Raw genomic sequence first — 20,633 nt, 5'->3', positions numbered from 1 at the left:
ATACCAAACCATAGAACGACACCCATTGTATTGAAACTTTCTTTTCCTTCAATACAATAGAAATATTTTGTTCCTTAACGAAAATTAAACTAAAATAAAACGTAATGTATGCTATTCTTGTACCATATATATACATATATATATATAATAATCTTTTAATAATTTTAATATAATCGAAAATATGAACATACAAAAGCATTATGACATCACAAATGACGCATTTTCATGGTAAAAAAAAACAAATCCTAGGGTTATAAAGTATTGACATAGCATGATTCATAACATTTATTTATAATAAAAATAAAATTATTAAAATTTTTTTTATTGAAAAAAAATGCGAAAGAATTCGTATAATTTTATTGCAAACTAAATAGAAACATTGCTCTGTAATTCATAAATAACAATAATGTCGTATTTGTATACATGAATATGTGCATATATTATCGAAATATCACATTTATTTCAGAAGAGAATATTCGTGAATATTCGTTATGTAGGAACGGTAAATCTCATATATATACGTGTGTGTGTGTGTATTATCATACATACACAGTATAAACTCAGTATAACTCGAAACTGGTAGTATAACAAGGAAAAAGGTGATTATATATATATAAAAAATTAGTCGAAAATGTAGAAAGAATCTTAGATTATTATTATAATTATATTAAAGAATCTTAAATACGAGATTTTATTTGTGAGAAAATTGAGTTTGAAACTCCACTATGCAATTACGGCTAACAATAAGGTATGATTCATCAAGCGACGTATCATGTCATCATCGTGATAGATCAACGAAAATTGTAGTTATATAAATAACATAACGGAAGAAATCGCAGAGCATAGTTTACAATCACGATAGACATTATACGTCTTTCAATCGACCATATCTTACAATTATTATATACGTGTGTCTGTGTATATATTTAAAACAATAATCTTTTAAAGCTTTAAAAATATATAAGAAACTTTTATGATAAAGAATTATTTTCATTTATGTTATTATAATAATATTTTTTCGAAAGTTACGATACGATCAATAACGATTGCACCATTCTCGTTACAGTTGTAGAAAGCATGCGCATTATTTGTAAAAGTAGAGGCTATGAATTTATCGATTATGAACATGACATATATATATATATATATATATATATATATATATATATATATGTATATGTTTTGTGAAATAGGTATATAGAAGATAAATAAATCAGACAGCGTAAACAATATGTAACGTTGTCATTTATTTTCACGGTAAATTCAGTAAAAACAAATTTGTTTATAAAGAAATTGTATTCAATAATTATATGTAACCTTTTAGTACAATTGAAAAGAATGTTAATTTAAATTTGTAACACAAATCAATACTTTATTGAAAATAAAATATTTTAATTATTAACATTTTATTTTAAATATAATTAAAAAATAAATAAAGATAAAAATATTTATAAAGGAATCACGATAATTGCAATTGTGTACATTACGTTTAATAATAGAATAGATTCCACTTGAATTCAATTATTAATATTGATATATTAAATTAAATATTGAATTCCACAATGTATTCATAATATTTTTATAAAATATTCTAACATTTAAAAAATTAATATACTCTCTATAACAGATAAATCAAAAAATAGAGAAATAAATAATTTAAAAAATAATTTTTTATTTAACTAAAATGAAATATAACAATCATTCTTCAAAAATCAGTACTTTCGGTACATTATTTTAAAAAATCGGTACAAATAATCAAAAATTTTTAAATCAATAAGGATATTTAAAAATCAGCGCTGTACTAACAAATTCATTGAATGGTCATTGTAATAATACACTATTGTAATAGTCAAAATCCTGATAACATTTGTTATTTGGACTTTAAACTTGTACTTTGGAAAAATTACATTTCTCGTAGGTTAATAACACTAAAAATAATCCTCATAAAGTTAGAATATTGTATAAAATAACATTTCTTTTGGAAAATTACTAAAAATATTTCTTATAGTTTAGTTAACCTTACTTTCTCTATATAAATGCATAACGGTAAAGTGACCTTTATAAAGATACAATACATATCGTTTCTATAAAGCTACAATGACCTCACGCAGGTATCTGACCCACCATGCTGTATTCATTATTCAACGTACATATATATATACATACGCATGTTAAAGGTTTAAATATTAGAACAATATATCGATTTATACTATAATGCTTCTATTTTTCTACTTTCCGTTTTTACAAAGAAATAGGAAATTCTCAAATTTCTTTAAAATATTACTTTTTCTCTTTCTTAAACAGTTATTTAAAATGTTTATTTTTTGTTAATTTTATTAATAAAATTTTCATATTATTTACTTGTAGAATTTATTTTTGTTTATAAAAGCTGAAATGTAATATAATGTGATATATAAAATAATATAATATATAAAAATATCTTTTATATATTTTTTTTTTTACAGAGATATTAATACATTAAATATTTGTGCTGTTTACAAGGAATATATACAATATGTTTATATTAACTTCTTTTAATTCAATACATAAATCATATTTTTTGGCACTATTATATGGCATACAAATATAGAAATGTAGTATTATAAATACATATATTTATTATATAAATTGATATTTCTCTTATATTTAACATTTCATCAATAACAAACTATAGTATTTTTTTAATAACAATTGAAATATAATTTTTTGAAACCAAGAAAATATACGTATTTAATTAATATAGAAATATATAAACTTAAAAATATCAATTTCTTGATATTTTAAATTAATGAAAAGGTATAAAAAATCTGTGTCATTTTCGAATATATTGTTTAATATTCAGTTTTATTAAAAAACATAGAAATCATTTGCCCAGTATGACTCGATACTTTTGTTTATATCAAAATGAAATAAACCTAAGTAGACATAATAAAATGATAACTTAATAAGAGCCCATTGCTCAAGAAGAGTTAACTCCCATCGCTTCCATTCACTTGTAGATAAGTTTAATTTTTCCCCATAAACTGAATGAATGCAATATTTCGACATTTCCATGAATGAAGACATTCGATTTTGTGTCTGTAATGAATGTTCAATTCCACGCATTAAATCATTTGTTTTAAGAATTAACAACATTTGCCTATTGACCCTTTGCAATACATCACTAATTTGTGGTAACAGATTAGGTATTTCTTGTTGAAAAAGTTCTTTTTCATTTATATCATACTTTTTTTTCTGTACTCCTGACATTATAGTATCCCATGTTCTACCTGATACCATACATGATAGTAATCCATAAAGATCACCTACACCTAGATTCGTACAGTGAAGTTTCATAGCAGCTCTATCTCCATTCAGTATTGCTAACCATAGTTTAGAATATTCCCATCGAAACTTATCGGAAAGAGTTGCATATAATCCATGATCTAATAGGATTATTTCAGCTTCTGAATTATTATTTCTAACAAGAATATTTCCAGGATGAGGATCAGAATGTACAAATCCATTAACAAATATCATATGACTATATAAACGGCCCAATTTACTGCTAACTTCGTATGGATTTAATTTTTTGCTTCGTAAATATTGAAGATCATTAATTTGACCACCTTCTAAGAATTCCATAGTTAAAACACGTTGAGATGATAAATCCCAATATATCTTTGGTATTATTAACCAATGGTAATGAGAAAGAAGACTCTGTATCTTCTCTGCATTTTTTCCTTCTTGAGTAAAATCTAATTCTAGTGGTATATTTTTCTTAGTTTCATCAACTAACCAATCGAATTTAAAGTCTGGAAAAATGTAAGACGTAATTTTCACTAATGTAGACATAGTTTTTATATCAACAAAAGCATTGGTTTTGACGGTACGATGTTGGACTTTTACAGCAACCACATTGCCATTTTTAAGCACAGCTTTATGAACTTGTGCAAGACTAGCAGTACCCAAGGGTATGGGATCGATGATTTCGAATATATCGTATGGATCTTTTTTGAAATCTTCTTTTATCACTCTGAGAACGTCTTTAAATGATGATGGTGGTGCAGAACTGTGTAAAACACGCATTGTACTAACATATTCTGCTGGTAATAAATAATCCAATGCTCCAATATGTTGGCCAACTTTTATATATACACCTTTATTGGCACAACAAAGTTCAAGAAGACGTTCTGCTCCATATTTGTGTGTTTTTGATTTCAATTGTATGTATTCTGGTGATGTCCTTTCCAAAGTGGTATCGTAAAGTTCCTTTTTATAGTAATTACCTATTATAAAAACAGTAACAGCAGCACGCCCAAGACGTACGATACCAATTGATCCAATATCATATTCATTAGCTCTTAATGATGCCAAGGTGCCTACAGCTATTGCACTTATCGTAGCAGTTTTCAAGAATTTTTTCAAAGCAGTTTTCAAAAATGTAATCATTGTCACGAAAAACAAATCTATAAAGTTATAAAATAAATATGAGATTAATATTTATTGTTTAAGAATACATAGATTAATAAAAAAAACTAACCTTAAATCATATCCTTATTATTTTAGAAAATATATAAATATTTTCTGCTATATTAACGTAATTTTCAAAAACTGGAAGTAAAGATGAATTAGCTCTTTTCTGGTGATATCATTATATTAACTTTATATCACATAACCTAAATGTCAATTATATCACGAACACGTAAAAAAGGATCAGTGAAACATCCAATATTTATTCATATTTACTTTATTGAATTTAATCAATTCACTGTTATATTATAAATGAAAATTATATTTATCGAATAATCAAGAGATAGAGGATCAATAACTTAACTTCAACAAAAATGAATTCTTAAAAACTTTCACTATTGACTAAAAGCATCTGAATTACTACTTTCACTTTTATAAAATTTTTAAATAATTTCGGTAACACTACATAAAAATCTTCATTCATTGCAGCTATTAATATTAAATAACAGTCTATAAAAATCAAATAATTATATAAGATTTAATGAATCATGATTTTATAAAAAGAAATGATTTCTAACTGTTCAAATAATTTTATATCTGTAATGTAAAGAAAATATTTCTGAATATATTGTGAGTGAATTTTGAGTATTATCTAATAATATGTAAGCTCATAATTAAGGTATAGAAACAATATATATCTTTATTTGTATAGAATGTTGTAATAAAATACAATTATAATTACTGTTTTATTATACATAAAATATAGAACATTATTTTTGAAAATATATCAAAATATTATTTATATATTCTATTATTGAAATAATATTATATTCTTTCTATATCGATTAAACTACTCATTTCCCTGTTACTATGTCATTGTAATAATCAATATTTCTAAAAGTTGATTAACATGTAATTTTTTGGTTGGATGCATGCTGTATTAAAGCTTTCTGAAATATTCATTAAATTTCATTATTTTACAAAGAGACATATATAAATAAAACTTTATCATACTTTAAATATGTTACCTTTAATATTGGTATGGCGTTTGTAAATTGTAATCCTAAACTTCGAGCCAAAATAATAGGAGCTGCAGTTCCTTTGTATAATCGATAAAGAGCATCTATAGCTAACATTGTAGGAATGTTATGTCGTTGACGTGAAGTCTCATATCTACTTAAATATATTGAGTTATTAAGTACAGCACCATCTGTAACTGCTTCCGCAAGAACTTTTACTAAGACAGTAATATCTCCAAAGCCCAAATTAACACCTTGACCAGCTAAAGGATGAACACGATGTGCTGCATCTCTGAAATATAATTAAAAGCATTCCTTCAAAATTTATATTCCCAATTAAATATAATAAAAAAAATTGAATAGTGGTTTCTGTATCTATTAATTTTATTACCCAACTAAGACTGTTCCAGGTGCAACATATGATACAGAATGACCAAATCCCAATGGAAAAGCTGCTCTTGAACCTTCTATAATTTTTGATACTGTTGGCGGCAACTGTCTTGATATTCCAGTTTGTAGAGATAATCCTTCGAGTAATTGATGTAAAGCTTTCATACCACTTTCTATAATACCATTTTTAGGATAGATTTTCCATAATGCACTATTTATATTATCAACAAATTCCTCTTCTGGTATTTTTAAAAGCTTTTGTGCTTCTTCAGTTGTAAGAGACCATACTAATGAACTGAGAGTATTTGTTAACTAAAATATTTGTAAGAACTTTTATATATTGTAAAATTATTTAAATCCAATTAAAATAAATTTATAGTAATGATGTACTGGAAGTAAAGCTATTGGTCCACTTGGAAGGAATCTTTGCCAAGCGACAATATTTTCTGTTGGTTCACATAATTCCAACGTAGCAACAATTCCCATTTGATCATATTTCCATTGAATATACTGAACATTCATTGCTTGACGTATTTTTGAATTAATTCCATCTGCTCCTATCTGTCATATTAATAAAGGTATATAATTATATATGCAATATATATAAAGTAAATTGTTACTAGAGACTACTCTACAAAGTGGGAGCAATACTATAGACTTAATTCTACTATGTCTTGAAATAACTTCTTTAGTCTTGTTCCAGACACCAAAAAGTATACTTCAATAGATTGTCCTGCTTCAAGAGTATTAAAAAATTGCACATCAAAACCAGTGATGATTATTTTAAAAATATTTTTAATATTCATGTACTTTGTTAAACACATTTAAACATAACTATTATATGAAGTGAATAAAATTTATAAATTAAGATTTAAAAAAATATTTAAGCTAGGGAAATTAGTAATATATAATTAATATATTAACTCATATACACACACATAAAAGGATCACAAAAATATTTCTTAGTAATCATGAAGATAAAAATAATAAAATCTTGAAATCAAAGTAATGAAATTTAATTTCATTTATAAAAAAATAATTATATTTTTAAAGTAAAAATTTAATAATTTACTGCATATCCATAATCTTTAATATTTTATTTAATATTTTTTGACCTAAGAGGAGAGTGTGTTTATATGAGCATTTCCTCAAAGGATGTAGTTATCAGTTGTTATATTTAGAATCATATTTTTTAGACGTAATATTATTTTATATGGGTAGGATTTTCTGTTACGTTGACAGTAAAAAAATAGTATATAAAAAATTATATAGATTTATCTTTAGACTTGGTGAACAGTGTTAGAACAGTGAACAGTGAGAGCTAAATATATGCCAGCTCTGTTTTATAAACATCAAAAGTATACGTGGACATTCTCTAAAGTATACAGAGAACAGGAATAGTTTCTAAGTGGTAATATACGAGAGCAATGTGAATAGAATAAAACGTTTGTAGTTACCTACTTATAGTTATCTATTTATTATAAAAAAGTACTAATATTTTATTAATCACAATATTTTGCATTTTATATACAAATTTTATATGAATTAATTTTAATTATATGACATTGAAGTATTTAATTTATCTTTTAATCATTATATTCAGATAAAAGTGAATGAAGAAAAATATGTAATTATGTCTAACCTTAAGAAAAAAATCTTTGCAAGATTGTCTAGTCATGGTGGTTCACAAGAAGAATCAAGAAGAAGTAATATAGACATAACACCATCTATTATTGTTAATTATGAGGTCAGATAATAATTTAAATATTATTTATTAAATTTCAAGATTAAATTTTTTGAATATTATGTTTAGAACAACGAAGAAGATATATGGATGGATGAAATAGATGAAAAAAGTATTTCTTCTGAAGAAACATCAGAAGCTATAATGTGTCATATTCGTCAACGGCCAATGAATCAACAACAATTATGGACTAAAGAAGAAATTACTTTAGCACTATCTAATCTTCCAGCAGGAGAAGTAGCTCTTACTACAATACCTACATTACATGGCAACATTTTACAAAAAACGTTAGAGGAATTACAAAACTTGCATCTTAGAGAACCAATTTATAAAAAGACATGTACTTTCACAAATGGGTATGCTTTGAAACAAGTAATAGTTTCTCGAAATTGATTTGAATTTAATTTTGCTTAATTTTTATAATTCATGTGATTTATGTTTTAAATTAGATGTATAAATAAAACTATTTTAGTATCAGAAAATAATATAGCAACAAGAGCAACACCTACGGAACTGTTAGTAAAATGGCCAGAGACATGTCTTCTTGTTGCATGTTGGGTTGGTCATTTTGAAATAGTGAAAATACTATTAGAAAAGAATGTAAATGTCTCTTGTAAAGATGAAGATGGAAGGTTTGTCATAAATTCATAATCCTATAGTTTTTAATTTGCTGCATTTTAGTTAAATATTGTAAAATACTGCAAATGAATATTATAATTACAGAACTCCAGTACATTTAACAGCTTGTGCTGCGATAGTAAGGATACTAGAAGAATTATTGTCATATGGTGCAAATCCTTGTGAATGGGATTTTAATCAAAAATGTACACCTTTGCATTGTGCTGCTGCAGTTGGAAATGTTGCTTGCATAAAATCTTTAATAAAGGCAAAAGCAGATGTAAATGCTGGATTTCCAGGGAAAACTCCCCTTCACTATGCAGTACTAAGTAATGCGGTAGATAGTGCTGAAGTTTTGCTACAGGCAGGCGCTCATCCTAATAATCCACAAGTACTTAATAAGATGGAATATATGAAGTTATTAATTTTAATAACTTCAAAAATATAATTATTACAAATATAATTATTGCAAAATATAATTATTACACTCAAATAGGTTTATACTGAAACACCATTGCATGTAGCAGCTAGTCTTGGATCTGTTCCTTGCATGAAACTTTTATTAAATTATGGTGCTGATGTAAGAGTTCAGCTTGGCACTGCTAGATCAACACCACTTCATCTAGCAGCTGAAGAAGGTAGTGCAGAATGTACAAAATTGCTAGTGGATGCTGGTGCTTCATGTGAAGCTAAAAATTTAAAAGGCCAAACAGCAATGCATTTAGCTGCATTAGCTCAATCTTTAGAAACTTTGGAAGTACTTATTAAAGCTGGTGCAAAAGCAAATGTTGAAGATATTGATGGAAGAACACCGCTACACGCGGCAGTAGCAAAATCATTAAGAGCGAGTGAATTAGTGAGGACCTTAATACAGGTTCATATATATGAGAATATAGAAAATATTTAAGCTTATATCCACAATTTTAATTTGTTCTTTTCTAATAGGCTGGTGCATCAGTTAATAAACCTGATAAATTTGGTTATACTCCGCTGCATATAGCAGCATTAAATGAAAATTCATCTACAGTAATGATGTTACTATCAAAAGGTGCAGATATTACTGTCAGGACTAAAGGTGGTATTTCAGCATTAAGTTTTATTATTCGCAGAACACCAGATATCTTACCACGTTTTGTTACAAGATTGGATCAAGCTATATCTTTATATGATCATGAATTAGGAGATGTTGATTGTGAATTGAGATTAGATTTTAGACCCTTAGTACCAGGTGGAAAAGGAGAAACAGATCTAATGCTCTGCTTAATAGAAGTTGGTCAAGGTCATATTTTAAAGCACCCATTATGTGAAAGTTTTCTTTACTTGAAATGGTTAAGAATACGCAAATTTTTTCTAATTAGTTTAGTTTTCCATTCTATTTTTGTTATACTTTTTACAGGTTATATTTCTGTTACATACTTATGGAATATCGATCATCTTAGCAAAATATTATTTTGGTTAATATTGAGTTATACATGTATGCTTATCACTAAAGAATTTTTTCAAATTGCTCATGATGTATGTTGCTATGTTAAACGTTGGGAAAACTGGTTACAATGGTGCGTAATTTTAACATCGTGTTTAGTTTTGATTAAACCGATCAATAATTGGCAACATCATGTTGCAGCTTTAGGAATTTTATTAATCTGGATAGAATTAATGATAGTTGTGGGAAGATTTCCAATGTTTGGACTTTACATTCAAATGTTTGCTCAAGTGGCAATAAATTTTTTTAAATTTCTTGGGGCTTACATCTGCCTTATAATAGGATTCTCTTTAGGATTTTGTGTTTTACATAAAAATTATAAATCTTTTGCAAATCCATTAGTAGGTTTACTAAAAACGATTATAATGTTGTCTGGGGAATTAGAATTTGAAGATGTATATTTTAATGAAAACTCTAAAGTTTTATATGTTGGTACATCACATTTGATGCTTTTAAGTTTTGTTATTTTAGTGACTGTAATCTTAACAAATCTAATGGTTGGTCTTGCTGTATCAGACATACAAGAATTAAGGAGATGTGCTGGACTTGATAGATTAGTACGCAGAGCAGAACTTGTATCATATCTAGAGGGAATGTTATTCTCTAAACTATTAGATTATGCACCAAAAAATATAATTGAAACATGTAGATATGGAGCTATGCTTTTGCATCCTCCATATCATTGTGCAATTCAAATTCGTCCAAATGATCCAAGAGAAAATCGTTTACCCAGAGACTTAGTAAAAGCTATATATCGTTTAGTATGTGAACGGAAAATTCGAAATACAACTGGTAAGAGTACATTTATGCAAAGTGTAAGTGTATTAGAATCTGATTATATAAAATTAAATCGACTTCATAGTACTAATTCATCAACTGAATATAATCAACAGCAACTAAACGAATTAGTAACCGAATTAAAAAGATGTTCGTATAACATTACAACACATTTAGACAGTATCAAAAATAGAATAGAGAATATTGCTAAAGAATTAGATATGTCAATAAGTTATTAAATAATATAACCAAATTATTATACAGTTTATTTTTTATATTAATTACTTTCAATAAACTAACACTAAAAAAATGCATTTAAATATATCTATCACTTACCAATAATTTTGTCTTATATTGTTTTCCATTTTCTAGCTGTACTTCAACATTTTCTCCTATTATCTCAGGCAACAATAAATTTGTAACTTTTGCATTATAGACAACATTAACATTTGATTTTTCCTCTAATTGTGTATTTACTGCATGGAGAAGTAAGTCATTTTCTACTATGTACGCCAATTCTTTAGATAAAAAATCCTCATTAAAAGTTATTATAGCATCAGAACATGCATCCCATACCTACTGATGATATTATACATATAACATTACATATGACTTACATGTAAACATCATTATATTTCAAATTAAATAAAATGATATATAAAAAGACGTATAAAAAATTTTCTAATAAGTATATTACCTAACTAGGAAAGGAAATATAATAGTACCTGCATCATTTTTACAGGGCAGCATCGTACAGCTTCTATATGTTGCCATGCTCCTATGCTGGATAGCAAAGTACGAGTCTGTTGATTCAAAGCAACCACACGATTCGAATACTTTTTTTCTGCTTTATATTCATGTTTATTGCCACCTTCTAGTAGCAATACTTTTTTCGATTCTAGCCATCTATTATTAGCTTCAAGTATGATTTATATCATTATTATCGATGATATAAATTATTTAAAAAAAAATTATTTTTTAATATGTATGTATATAATGAATTTTTTATAGTCATCTTTCTATTCTAAAAATATAGTGTCTATCAGTTAATATAAATAAAAAATACAACTAACCTATCGCACAAGCCAATGTTGTTCCTACCATACCACCTCCTGCAATAATAATATCATAACATTCTTTACTGTTTTTATCATCAGAATAATTTCTTCTTACATAAGTAACACTATTTGTTACAGTACATTTACATTGTTGTGTAAAAGAAATTAATAATCTATGATACGACGCTCCCGTTCTGACAAGAGTCGCCATTTTGTACAGTAGTCAATGTTTCTTTGCAAATAATAAAATCTAGAATTCTTATTTTATCAATTATACATTTGAAAAATGTTGATTAATTATATCTTACCACTTTCTTTTTAAGATATTTTCATTTTTTTTTTGATTTAAAATGAAGAAAAAAAGAAAATTATTTAAACGTTTTTGTATATTTATATATTCCTTTATTTTTCGCGCCAAAATATTTCATTTCAAAGAAGTTATTACGTTTACATCGAACTCATAAAGAAAATGAATTTATTGATCGATCAGCAATTTTCGAAGTAAAAATGTCTGAATAAGATAATATATTGTTTTAAAAAAACAAGATATAAAAGTAAAATTTTGTTGATCGTAACTGATATGACTTGAGTTGCACATTTTAAAATAAATTAGAAGGAATTCAAATGGTTGTCATCGCGACGATTGTAAGTACAACAAAGGGAAAAGAAAATAGTCAAATATCAATGAAAATCGTACAATGTTTTAAGAGAAGATAATGACAATAAATAAATATTTACATTGAATTCGTGCAATGCTTTTTCAAGATTCTGTTTCTCGGAAGTTATAAATTTAGAAATGCATTTCGATTTCACCATGGCGACGAATATATCGATGAGGTTACCATTGATCTTTCAAACGCAAATAGATAGAATATATGCTATGAAACAAGAGCAAGGTATGTTGAAAACTATTTAAGCTATTACTTATTACTAATAAAATTAATTGAATTTGTGTATGTATTTTTGCATTGCGAGATACATTAAAAAATTATCTTCATTATGTAGAAGAATAAAACAAAACATTAACATTTACATATTTACAAGAGTCTAAAAGAACACATTTTATTAGTTACAGGAAATCGTAATAAAGTTTGTTAATGTGTGTGTCCTACATCTTTGACATTGTACGTATAATTAGGTTGTAATAAAACGATTTAATCAATATTTGTTTTTAGATTTCAAACGTTATAATAATGACAATAACGGATTGTTAACTTATTTATATGATTTTAATATTTTCATTTAGTAATGAAATTAAAAATATGTTGACTTAATTTTGATTGCTTCAATATTTAATTATTTATTTAAAATACTAAATCGTAGGGAAGAGAATATGGCAGAGCATAGAGGAACATCGTTCTATAATTCTTGCGTGAAAGTACCCGTAGATCCATGTAGTAGACAACCAACTCCTTCTTACGAACGACCACGATCTATCAAAAGCGAAAAACAAAATGTTGCGGACAAAGAACGAAAAATAATTTTCGCTGCGGACGATTTGCCAAAAACGGAATCGGAATTGTCGAGTCCTCGAGAAAATTTAGAAGGTTTCCTTAAATTTTTGGATAGTATACCCGATTATAAACAAGTACATCATCTGTCTAACGAACAGTTTCGACAAAAGGTTGAATACTTGAGAAGGAAACAACGACTTTATTTAAAGAATTTAAAAAATATTTTCGACGAACCTGAGAAAAATACATCAAAAATTTCAATATCGAGAAATAATCGCAATACGAAAGTTATGCGAGATGACAGTTCCAATGAATTAAGATTGAACGGTAAAAAATGTTACATCGAAGAATCGAGAACAAATAGTCCTATACTTTATCCATCCGGTAGTTTTTCTGGGCTTATGGAAGATCAAGATATTTTGACATATAGGTATAAAAAATTTGTAATATCGAATTTTATTCAATTTGAAATTAATCATCGTCGTGACGAATTGATTAGTCGCGATGAATCTATTAATTTTCTCTTTTCCTCTTTATAATAGATTTAAAAATAAAGAAGCTAAAGCTATACGTAACAAGGAAATATATACTACTAACAAAGATCAGAATAGATGGAGCGAATCAAAGAGCAATGAAAGTTTGAATAGTGATTCGGAAGATAGCGAAGAGACAAAGAGTCTGCCAGCGAGTGGTTCAAAGGAATGGCATCCAACTGTGCCTAAACCATTTAGCTTCACTCTTAGGTATAACATTTCTACTTAAAATGTCTCTGCTTTGCATTTGCGAGAAAGAAAACGGAAATAATAATGGCACATAATAAATTGTTATTCAGAGAAGAAACGGAAAAATATATGACATTGACGGAAGTGGAAGCGGTCAAATATTCAAAGGAGGAAAGCAATAAGAAAGGTCCTTCTAAGAAACGTCGCGTCAGACCAATTCCTCTTACCTCTAAAATACCACTTTATGACAAATTACTTGCAGAAAAAGAAGAGAGGTACTTTGTATTTCGTATGAATTAAGAAACAAAGTATTGATTCATAAATATATGCACTGTTATAAGTAAAGAGATTATTAATTATTACGATAAAACGATTGTTATGATTAAGGAATTTATATGTGAAAAAGAAAAAAGATATACCATTTCATTGTAACATTGGAAAAAAGTTTATTGCAATAAAGTTTTATTTTTATTTCCTATTTAATTATAATAAATAGATAAAACGATATATTTATTAGTGTAATAACCTTTTTACTTATAACAGAACTTATTTGCGAATTAATCCAATAATAGTTTGTCTCTTTAGTTTTCTTTTTTAAATGTAAACATTTTTATCATAAATAATTTATTTTCCGTTTTTATTGTATGATAAAGAAGTCGTATAGTCCGTGAGGAGAGTACGTTGAACTTACTATCTCAAGTGCGTCCTTTCAAGCTCGAATGTGACCGGAGGGCGTGGAGATCTCTAACGCGGTCAAGTCCAGAAATATGCGGCAATAATTCTCGCCCAACTTCGAGATTCAAGGCAAAACCTGTACCTAAAAACTTGTTCGATACAGAGGTGTATGACCGTATGCTTGAGGATGAATATTATAGGTTAATATTTTATTTTATTTTATTTTATTATAATATATCTCTTAACATTTGATTATTCGATTTAAATGTGATAAAAATGCTAAATTTGTTATTAAATAGTTTCTACTTCATTCAGGAAATTATTATACAAATGAACGAATCATCGAACTTATTGGCATTCTTTTTCCCAGAGAATTAACAAAAAAAGTGAGGGCATCCGAATTAATGAGATCTTCTTCATTGCCACCTTCAATGGCAAGACGAGAACGTGTCAAATCTGCATGTGCTCATTTGCAAACTTTTCCTAATGATTCGACAAAGGAAACGGTTGTTCAAAGTAGAGAATCTTCGCGATTATCAAATCTTACAACAATGACATCAGAGAGATCCAGATCTGCATTGACTAATTTACCAACACGGAGCAATAACTTAGCAGCTGTTCTCAGATGTCAAGCATCACGGTATTCTATTTTAAAAAAATTAATTTATGACTTTTTATGCATTAATTTTATATAAATTATTAAATAAGAAAGCATATCAATTTTCAATCAATTTTCAAAATTCGAATTAGTAAGATCAACGTTATGTTTTTATTATTTTAGAGAAAAGTTAGAACGAGAGATAAAAGAACGAATGGAAGAGAAACGTCGGGAGCAAGCAGTTAAATTAAAAGAAAATCTTATCGGTCGTAAACCCGCGTGGAGAGCATTGAGATCCGCAGCGAGGTATCAAAGTTTGCTGCATTGAAAGTTCTTTCAAACGAATTTCTATGGATATTTTATTATAAAAATTTGGAAAAATTAAACGTACTTATATCTACACAAGTTGATTTGGTTTGCCGTTGAAAGGATATAAAAGTTAACGTTAAAATTATAAGATAAAATAATATTTAAAAAATGTAGGCACGATCACGAAAGAGATTTGGATATTCGAACATCCTTGCGTCGTAACGAAGCTCGAGAACAAGCGGAACGTCATCGTCTCCAAATGGAAATGATGTTGGATCGTGTAACACAGATACCAACTCTCTTCGAACGACATTCTCAGGTAAAAATATAACGATAATTCATTAGGAATGAAATATTAAAAATATTCGAAATCGGTAAGTTTATTTAGAGTTTCCAGTCTTTATCAAAGTTACAATCGAAAAATTATGGAACAAATGTGCAAAGGAAGAAACACAAGATACCAAAAAGAGATAATTCCAATGGCACAGATTCGTATGTAAGTTATTACAGTAATTCAAGTCCAAATTCGGGATCACTTACTAGTTCTTCTACTATTTTGGCATCTTCGAATCAATCATCGAAGTCGTCGGAATCAAAAGAATCTGAAAAATCTTTCGAAGAATCTGAAAATTCTGGTTCTAAAAAAAAAGGAGATCGCGGACCACTTAAAGTATCTATCAAAGAAATGGCAGAGTTAATTGAAGATAAATTATCTAGCGATCATTACAGCGAGGACTGCGATGAAGATGTATTACGAAGTGATAATGATATTCCGGAAGAATAAATATATGAGATAACAATTTAATAATTACGTTATATTTATTAGTAAATAAAAATGTTTTATAAGATAAGCGTAATAGTAATAGATAAATGCATTTATTATGGCCATTTATTTTATGTAATCCTTATGTAAATACAACCAGATTAGTCGTACTCATTTTTTTTACGTAAAACAGAAAAAATGAGGTACGTTTTAATTATTATAGTCATTATGTAATCCGATCGTCTTTATCCCATAAACTGTAATTTATTATAATATATGCAATAAATAATGAACTATGTTTCATTCGTTTCTAATGATATACATATACGTAGAGACTAAATTTGTATACATCATAAAAAATAAATATATTTAAATATTAATATTTGTATGAAGTGTTTATATATCAAACAATACGTTGAAGTAAATACATAAATATTGTAATTCAAATATTTTCGTTTTTTTTTTACAAAGGTATTTTTTTTATATAAATATATATTTCTCGGTACGAGATTTATATATTGATTAGGAAATTAAAAATAATTGATTAAATAGGAATAATTTCTAATTTGTTGTAACAACACCAGTGTTACTATTACAAAAAAAAACTTTAATAAAAAAGTACAAAATAATATGTAATCGATTAAATTAATTCCTTATAGTATTTAAAATCCAATCTATATAATATCTAACATTAGTATAAACGCCTGGGAAACCTTCTGTACCGCAGTTTTTCAATCCGAAACTGACAACCCCATATTGAATGAATCGAGCGTTATTATTGTACAATCCAGGCGCTTGAAGAGGTCCACCACTGTCTCCAAAACAAGAATCCATATTTTTTTTTCCACCAGCGCATAACTGTTTGTACCAAATTTCAGCTTTAGTCTTATAAATCTCTTTGCACTCTTCAGTGGCTATTGGTGTCAGACCAAGCTGTAACAGGTCGTTACTTCGCGTTCCAAGTTCTGTCGCACCCCAGCCTGTGACGATCAACTTTTGATTGAAAAAAAAAAATATATATATATATATATATATCAATAAATCAATCAAGAAATGTAAATTTCTATTTGTTATTCTTAATGTTATTCTTACATGTTATTCTTAATGTTTGTATTCATTAATTTTAAACTCTTTAGACCTTTTTAACATGAATTAGCTGTGAAGTTGATTAATCTTACGATGCCATGTACAATATCGAAGAACAGTATGAATGTATTAAAAATTATTATTATAATAACAACGATTTATTTTACCTTTCTCGGAAGTGTTCCAGTATTACTAATTGGTAAACAGATTGGTTTAACATTTCTAGGTCTGAAATCAACATCGCCGTTCAATCGTATCAGGGCGATATCATTTTGAAGTTTTGTTCTCGTGTATCCCGGATGAACGTGTGTACTTTCAATATCATAATCTTGATATTTCTCCGCACAAGCTACTTCCGTCCCATTTTCATCTTTATCACAGTCACGTTCTGTTCTAAGATCATGCTCTCCTATTCTCACTCCTACCAGCGTTAATTCTGAAAGATATCGTATAAATCATTACAACTATAATCATAAAAAATAAATTCTCACTTTAAGAAAAATATATACTCTTTGTAATAAACACACACGCGCGCGCGTGCGTTATAGATTATGATTGATTATATCATAATAATCGCGATTATTAAGATAAGAATTTTACCGCTAGGTAAAGAGCTAACACAATGGGCAGCTGTAAGGATATATCGTTTAGTAATCAAGGAACCACCGCATCGAAAATCCGGATTTTTTCTCCCTGTGGAGTAAGCGAGAAGAGCCATCCACGGATAATCAAAGACACTAGTTTTATTGCCACCAATGATTCTACTTTTAGTCAGAGGACCACATATATCGTGGTTTAAGATTCGTAAGTTTGGATGGTTTGATACATCTGGAGGATCGGTAAATTCATCGACATATAAATCCGTAGAAGTAACAGATGTTGTTATCTGAAACAAATAAATGGAGTTTATAACATTTATACGTCGTTTTATATTTTATCGATCGTCTTTAAATAAGTTAGATCGCTGACAAATCAAATATTAACAAAAATATTGTAAATTAGATATTTTAAACAGAATATAGAATTAGTTAGGTCTTACGAGACAACAGGTATTTAAATATTTATTTCTATGATATTTGATATTTCTTTTATTTTTAAAGATCATCTAATATCTTAAACAAAGAAGATGGTAACAAGGTAATCTCAAGGTAATCTTAAGGTAGATCTGATGATTAAGCACATAATACGCGTACTACACACGTGACTGGTTAAACGATGGATTAAAGTAGCCTATTGGTCGTCATGGTTGCATTAAGATCTTATGATAGTTTCACGGAATGTTGTCGTTACGAGTTTAATCAAGGAAATTTCCGGTTGAAAGTGATACGCCATAGGGAAAGTGATACGTATGAAAACAGTATGTAACGGTAAGAAAAACAGTCATCATCGTAACTGAAATATTTGATAATCACAAAAGAAAACACTTCCTTGATTCATCAAATAATAGTATCCCATGACTTCCTCAATAAATTTTCAAGGAAATTGAGGATAAAGAGTTAATTGAGGAAATTCCTTATATCGTAATATATCATATTTCATATTATTTACCTCGTAGAATTTTAGAAAGGAAAAAAGTGTCAATCTATCAATTTTTATCTTATTTCGGTAAAATTAAATGTTAAAAAAATTTGCCTTTTATTCACTACATATATATATATATATTCGAAAATAATTAAAATTTCTATTAAACTTGCTCTTTTTAAAAATGAGAGTTTTACTTAGTTGTTAAAAAATAAGATTTTTATTCTTACAATTGTAATTTTAATTCGGCAATAAAATTTTTCAAAAAGATTCAGCGTGATATAACAAAATTTTATTTGTTTGAGTAAGTAATATAAACTTACTTGATCAGAACAGCAAATTTTTGGAATCCTATCCTCGAAACCGCATTGCGATGCTCTTAGAAATTCAATCATTTCTTGTGTTAAAGGCTTTTGATTTATTAAAATGTTAACAATATGTGTGCAATTATTTATGTTCATACAAATACCACTGCTTTTCGTAGGCGTCACACATCTTTCCTCTGCAAAGAAAAAAAAAACAATGATAGAACTTATCAGAATAGTTTTTTTTTATCGTGTATCTATAAATAAATTTTACATGATTTATTGAAACAAAAATATAAAATATAATCTCTATATTCTCGCTATTTCTTGGAATGAAAAGACCTGACATCCTCTCATACATGTAGATAAAAAATGTTTTGAAGATTAATTTTTCTATCGATAAATAAAATACATATACGTTCAATTTCAAAACAAACAAGTTTTATAACGAGTATAAAGTTGTTATGCATATGTTTTTTTTTTTGTATAATATTTTCTACGATCTTTCTACAATTTAAAATTGATGTATTATACGAATGAACAAATTGCGGCTCTTAGTACAATAATCAATTTCCGAAATAATTTATACAAGAATGTATTATAAAATGCTCTCTAAATTCTTTTTTTTTCTTAAAAAATATAGAGAATTTCTTTATTATAAATTTTCTTATTTTACAATTTTTTCTCCAGCTAAAACAAAAAATTGTTTAATTGATAGTATATAAAATAGATAGATTTTGTTTAACCAAACAGAACCTTTATACTTTGTTTTTTTGCGTGTTAGAAAAGAAAAAAAAGAATAAAAAATAATTCTGAGAGCTATTAAAACATATAATTGATTATTCTAACTGATGATGATAATTGTTCTAATATTGTTGGGAAATGTTTTTAATAAAAATATTAGAAAGGAACAATGCGCTGAAAATGTATTTTAAAATATAACTTTTTTCACCCTTGATAATATATTACTTTCAGATCGAAAATTGAATAATTATCTTTGTATAAAATACTACATTGTATAAAAGAAAAAGAAACTAACTAATATTATGTACAATAACTTTGACTTGAAGATGAATGAAAAGCAAGAAACAACGAATCATTGAAATATTTTTTTTCCTGTATAATTCATAACTTTATTATGAGAACAAGGAAAAATACAACAAAATAATAAATCTGATACTTACGTGCATTCGTGTACGTGAAAAATGCCACTAATGCTGTGATGTATAAAGCATGTACTATTGTATTCATCATTTCGGCTTTTAAATTTCCTCAATCGTTGATCGATTTACTTAAAAATTCTGTTTATTTTTCTCTTTCTTTATCTTTTCAAGTGAAAATTAAAAGAAGTGTAAGAGAGTAACAGAAACTGAGAAAGAGTTATCTCCACAGCATATCGTATTGCGAACTGAGTGTAAAACCGATATTAACGAACATTTATATTATTTTTCTCGACGAAAGATGAATCTAAATCGGTTCCTCTGTATTCAAATCTGTTTATTATATTCAAATCTGTTTATTATATCTGTTTATTATATTCTGTTTATTATATTATATATATTAGATCGTGAATCAGAGAACGTTTTTTGAGAGAGATAAAGAAACGATCTCTTCGGCGGTCAGCGACTAACTACTGCCGATTGACGCTTTCTACCTCAC

The 20,633-nt window shown here is 27.3% G+C and overlaps 5 protein-coding genes across 11 annotated transcripts; 2 read left to right on the top strand and 3 right to left on the bottom strand.

The window, feature by feature from the left end:
• Positions 1-2,815: 2,815 nt before the first annotated feature.
• Positions 2,816-4,945, bottom strand: LOC124424059 (aarF domain-containing kinase 1). The gene is made up of 2 exons (XM_046962558.1): positions 4,523-4,945; positions 2,816-4,448 (listed from the first exon to the last, which is right to left on the bottom strand). Exon 2 carries the CDS (start codon positions 4,429-4,431, stop codon positions 2,848-2,850), a length of 1,584 nt encoding a protein of 527 aa, XP_046818514.1. The 5' UTR covers positions 4,432-4,448; positions 4,523-4,945; the 3' UTR covers positions 2,816-2,847.
• A 239-nt stretch (positions 4,946-5,184) lies between these two features.
• On the bottom strand, positions 5,185-11,758 carry LOC124424240 (ubiquinone biosynthesis monooxygenase COQ6, mitochondrial). 2 transcript variants are annotated; one of them, XM_046963016.1, is made up of 8 exons: positions 11,683-11,741; positions 11,557-11,595; positions 11,209-11,399; positions 10,820-11,059; positions 6,252-6,422; positions 5,863-6,173; positions 5,481-5,763; positions 5,185-5,402 (listed from the first exon to the last, which is right to left on the bottom strand). In XM_046963016.1, the coding sequence occupies exons 2-8, from the start codon at positions 11,585-11,587 to the stop codon at positions 5,358-5,360; spliced, it is 1,272 nt and encodes a 423-aa protein (XP_046818972.1). In that variant the 5' UTR covers positions 11,588-11,595; positions 11,683-11,741; the 3' UTR covers positions 5,185-5,357. The 2 variants fall into 2 exon arrangements, with proteins under 2 accessions (XP_046818972.1, XP_046818971.1); XM_046963015.1 differs by having other exon boundaries at positions 11,557-11,758.
• Positions 6,855-10,813, top strand: LOC124424239 (transient receptor potential channel pyrexia). Its single transcript, XM_046963013.1, has 6 exons — positions 6,855-7,608; positions 7,675-7,961; positions 8,055-8,237; positions 8,329-8,614; positions 8,720-9,097; positions 9,169-10,813. The coding sequence occupies exons 1-6, from the start codon at positions 7,495-7,497 to the stop codon at positions 10,720-10,722; spliced, it is 2,802 nt and encodes a 933-aa protein (XP_046818969.1). The 5' UTR covers positions 6,855-7,494; the 3' UTR covers positions 10,723-10,813.
• Positions 11,759-12,063: 305 nt separating the features above from the next.
• LOC124424170 (protein FAM161A) lies at positions 12,064-16,108 on the top strand. Of its 6 annotated transcripts, XM_046962846.1 has the most exons (11): positions 12,064-12,186; positions 12,307-12,437; positions 12,611-12,665; positions 12,865-13,425; positions 13,538-13,738; positions 13,828-13,992; positions 14,371-14,592; positions 14,763-15,032; positions 15,174-15,296; positions 15,474-15,618; positions 15,688-16,108. In XM_046962846.1, the coding sequence occupies exons 4-11, from the start codon at positions 12,875-12,877 to the stop codon at positions 16,081-16,083; spliced, it is 2,073 nt and encodes a 690-aa protein (XP_046818802.1). In that variant the 5' UTR covers positions 12,064-12,186; positions 12,307-12,437; positions 12,611-12,665; positions 12,865-12,874; the 3' UTR covers positions 16,084-16,108. The 6 variants fall into 6 exon arrangements, with proteins under 6 accessions (XP_046818802.1, XP_046818804.1, XP_046818801.1 ...); XM_046962848.1 differs by having other exon boundaries at positions 12,102-12,437; positions 15,697-16,108; XM_046962845.1 differs by having other exon boundaries at positions 12,102-12,437.
• A 62-nt stretch (positions 16,109-16,170) lies between these two features.
• LOC124424173 (melanization protease 1-like) lies at positions 16,171-20,615 on the bottom strand. Its single transcript, XM_046962853.1, has 5 exons — positions 20,159-20,615; positions 18,993-19,171; positions 17,749-18,034; positions 17,316-17,584; positions 16,171-17,055 (listed from the first exon to the last, which is right to left on the bottom strand). The coding sequence occupies exons 1-5, from the start codon at positions 20,226-20,228 to the stop codon at positions 16,708-16,710; spliced, it is 1,152 nt and encodes a 383-aa protein (XP_046818809.1). The 5' UTR covers positions 20,229-20,615; the 3' UTR covers positions 16,171-16,707.
• Between the last annotated feature and the right edge of the window lie 18 nt (positions 20,616-20,633).

This window comes from Vespa crabro, chromosome 5, assembly GCF_910589235.1.
Source record: "Vespa crabro chromosome 5, iyVesCrab1.2, whole genome shotgun sequence".
Classification (NCBI taxonomy): domain Eukaryota; kingdom Metazoa; phylum Arthropoda; class Insecta; order Hymenoptera; family Vespidae; genus Vespa; species Vespa crabro.
This window is presented reverse-complemented; position numbering and strand designations above follow the sequence as displayed.

What these genes read in the sequence shown, in the direction of transcription:
- LOC124424239 (XM_046963013.1), top strand. Translation starts at nt 7,495, where the DNA reads ATGTCTAACCTTAAGAAAAAAATCTTTGCAAGATTGTCTAGTCATGGT. An exon ending in ACATGTACTTTCACAAATGG is followed by an intron (nt 7,962 to 8,054) that starts GTATGCTTTGAA and finishes GTTTTAAATTAG; the next exon opens with ATGTATAAATAAAACTATTT. An exon ending in CTCATCCTAATAATCCACAA is followed by an intron (nt 8,615 to 8,719) that starts GTACTTAATAAG and finishes ACACTCAAATAG; the next exon opens with GTTTATACTGAAACACCATT.
- LOC124424173 (XM_046962853.1), bottom strand. Translation starts at nt 20,228, where the DNA reads ATGATGAATACAATAGTACATGCTTTATACATCACAGCATTAGTGGCA. An exon ending in AAATTTGCTGTTCTGATCAA is followed by an intron (nt 18,035 to 18,992) that starts GTAAGTTTATAT and finishes TATTTGTTTCAG; the next exon opens with ATAACAACATCTGTTACTTC. An exon ending in CTGGAACACTTCCGAGAAAG is followed by an intron (nt 17,056 to 17,315) that starts GTAAAATAAATC and finishes TTCAATCAAAAG; the next exon opens with TTGATCGTCACAGGCTGGGG.
- LOC124424170 (XM_046962846.1), top strand. Translation starts at nt 12,875, where the DNA reads ATGGCAGAGCATAGAGGAACATCGTTCTATAATTCTTGCGTGAAAGTA. An exon ending in CTTGAGGATGAATATTATAG is followed by an intron (nt 14,593 to 14,762) that starts GTTAATATTTTA and finishes TCTTTTTCCCAG; the next exon opens with AGAATTAACAAAAAAAGTGA. An exon ending in TCTTCGAACGACATTCTCAG is followed by an intron (nt 15,619 to 15,687) that starts GTAAAAATATAA and finishes AAGTTTATTTAG; the next exon opens with AGTTTCCAGTCTTTATCAAA.
- LOC124424240 (XM_046963015.1), bottom strand. Translation starts at nt 11,752, where the DNA reads ATGGCGACTCTTGTCAGAACGGGAGCGTCGTATCATAGATTATTAATT. An exon ending in GCCCTGTAAAAATGATGCAG is followed by an intron (nt 11,060 to 11,208) that starts GTACTATTATAT and finishes TATCATCAGTAG; the next exon opens with GTATGGGATGCATGTTCTGA. An exon ending in CCTGGAACAGTCTTAGTTGG is followed by an intron (nt 5,764 to 5,862) that starts GTAATAAAATTA and finishes ATTATATTTCAG; the next exon opens with AGATGCAGCACATCGTGTTC.
- LOC124424059 (XM_046962558.1), bottom strand. Translation starts at nt 4,431, where the DNA reads ATGATTACATTTTTGAAAACTGCTTTGAAAAAATTCTTGAAAACTGCT.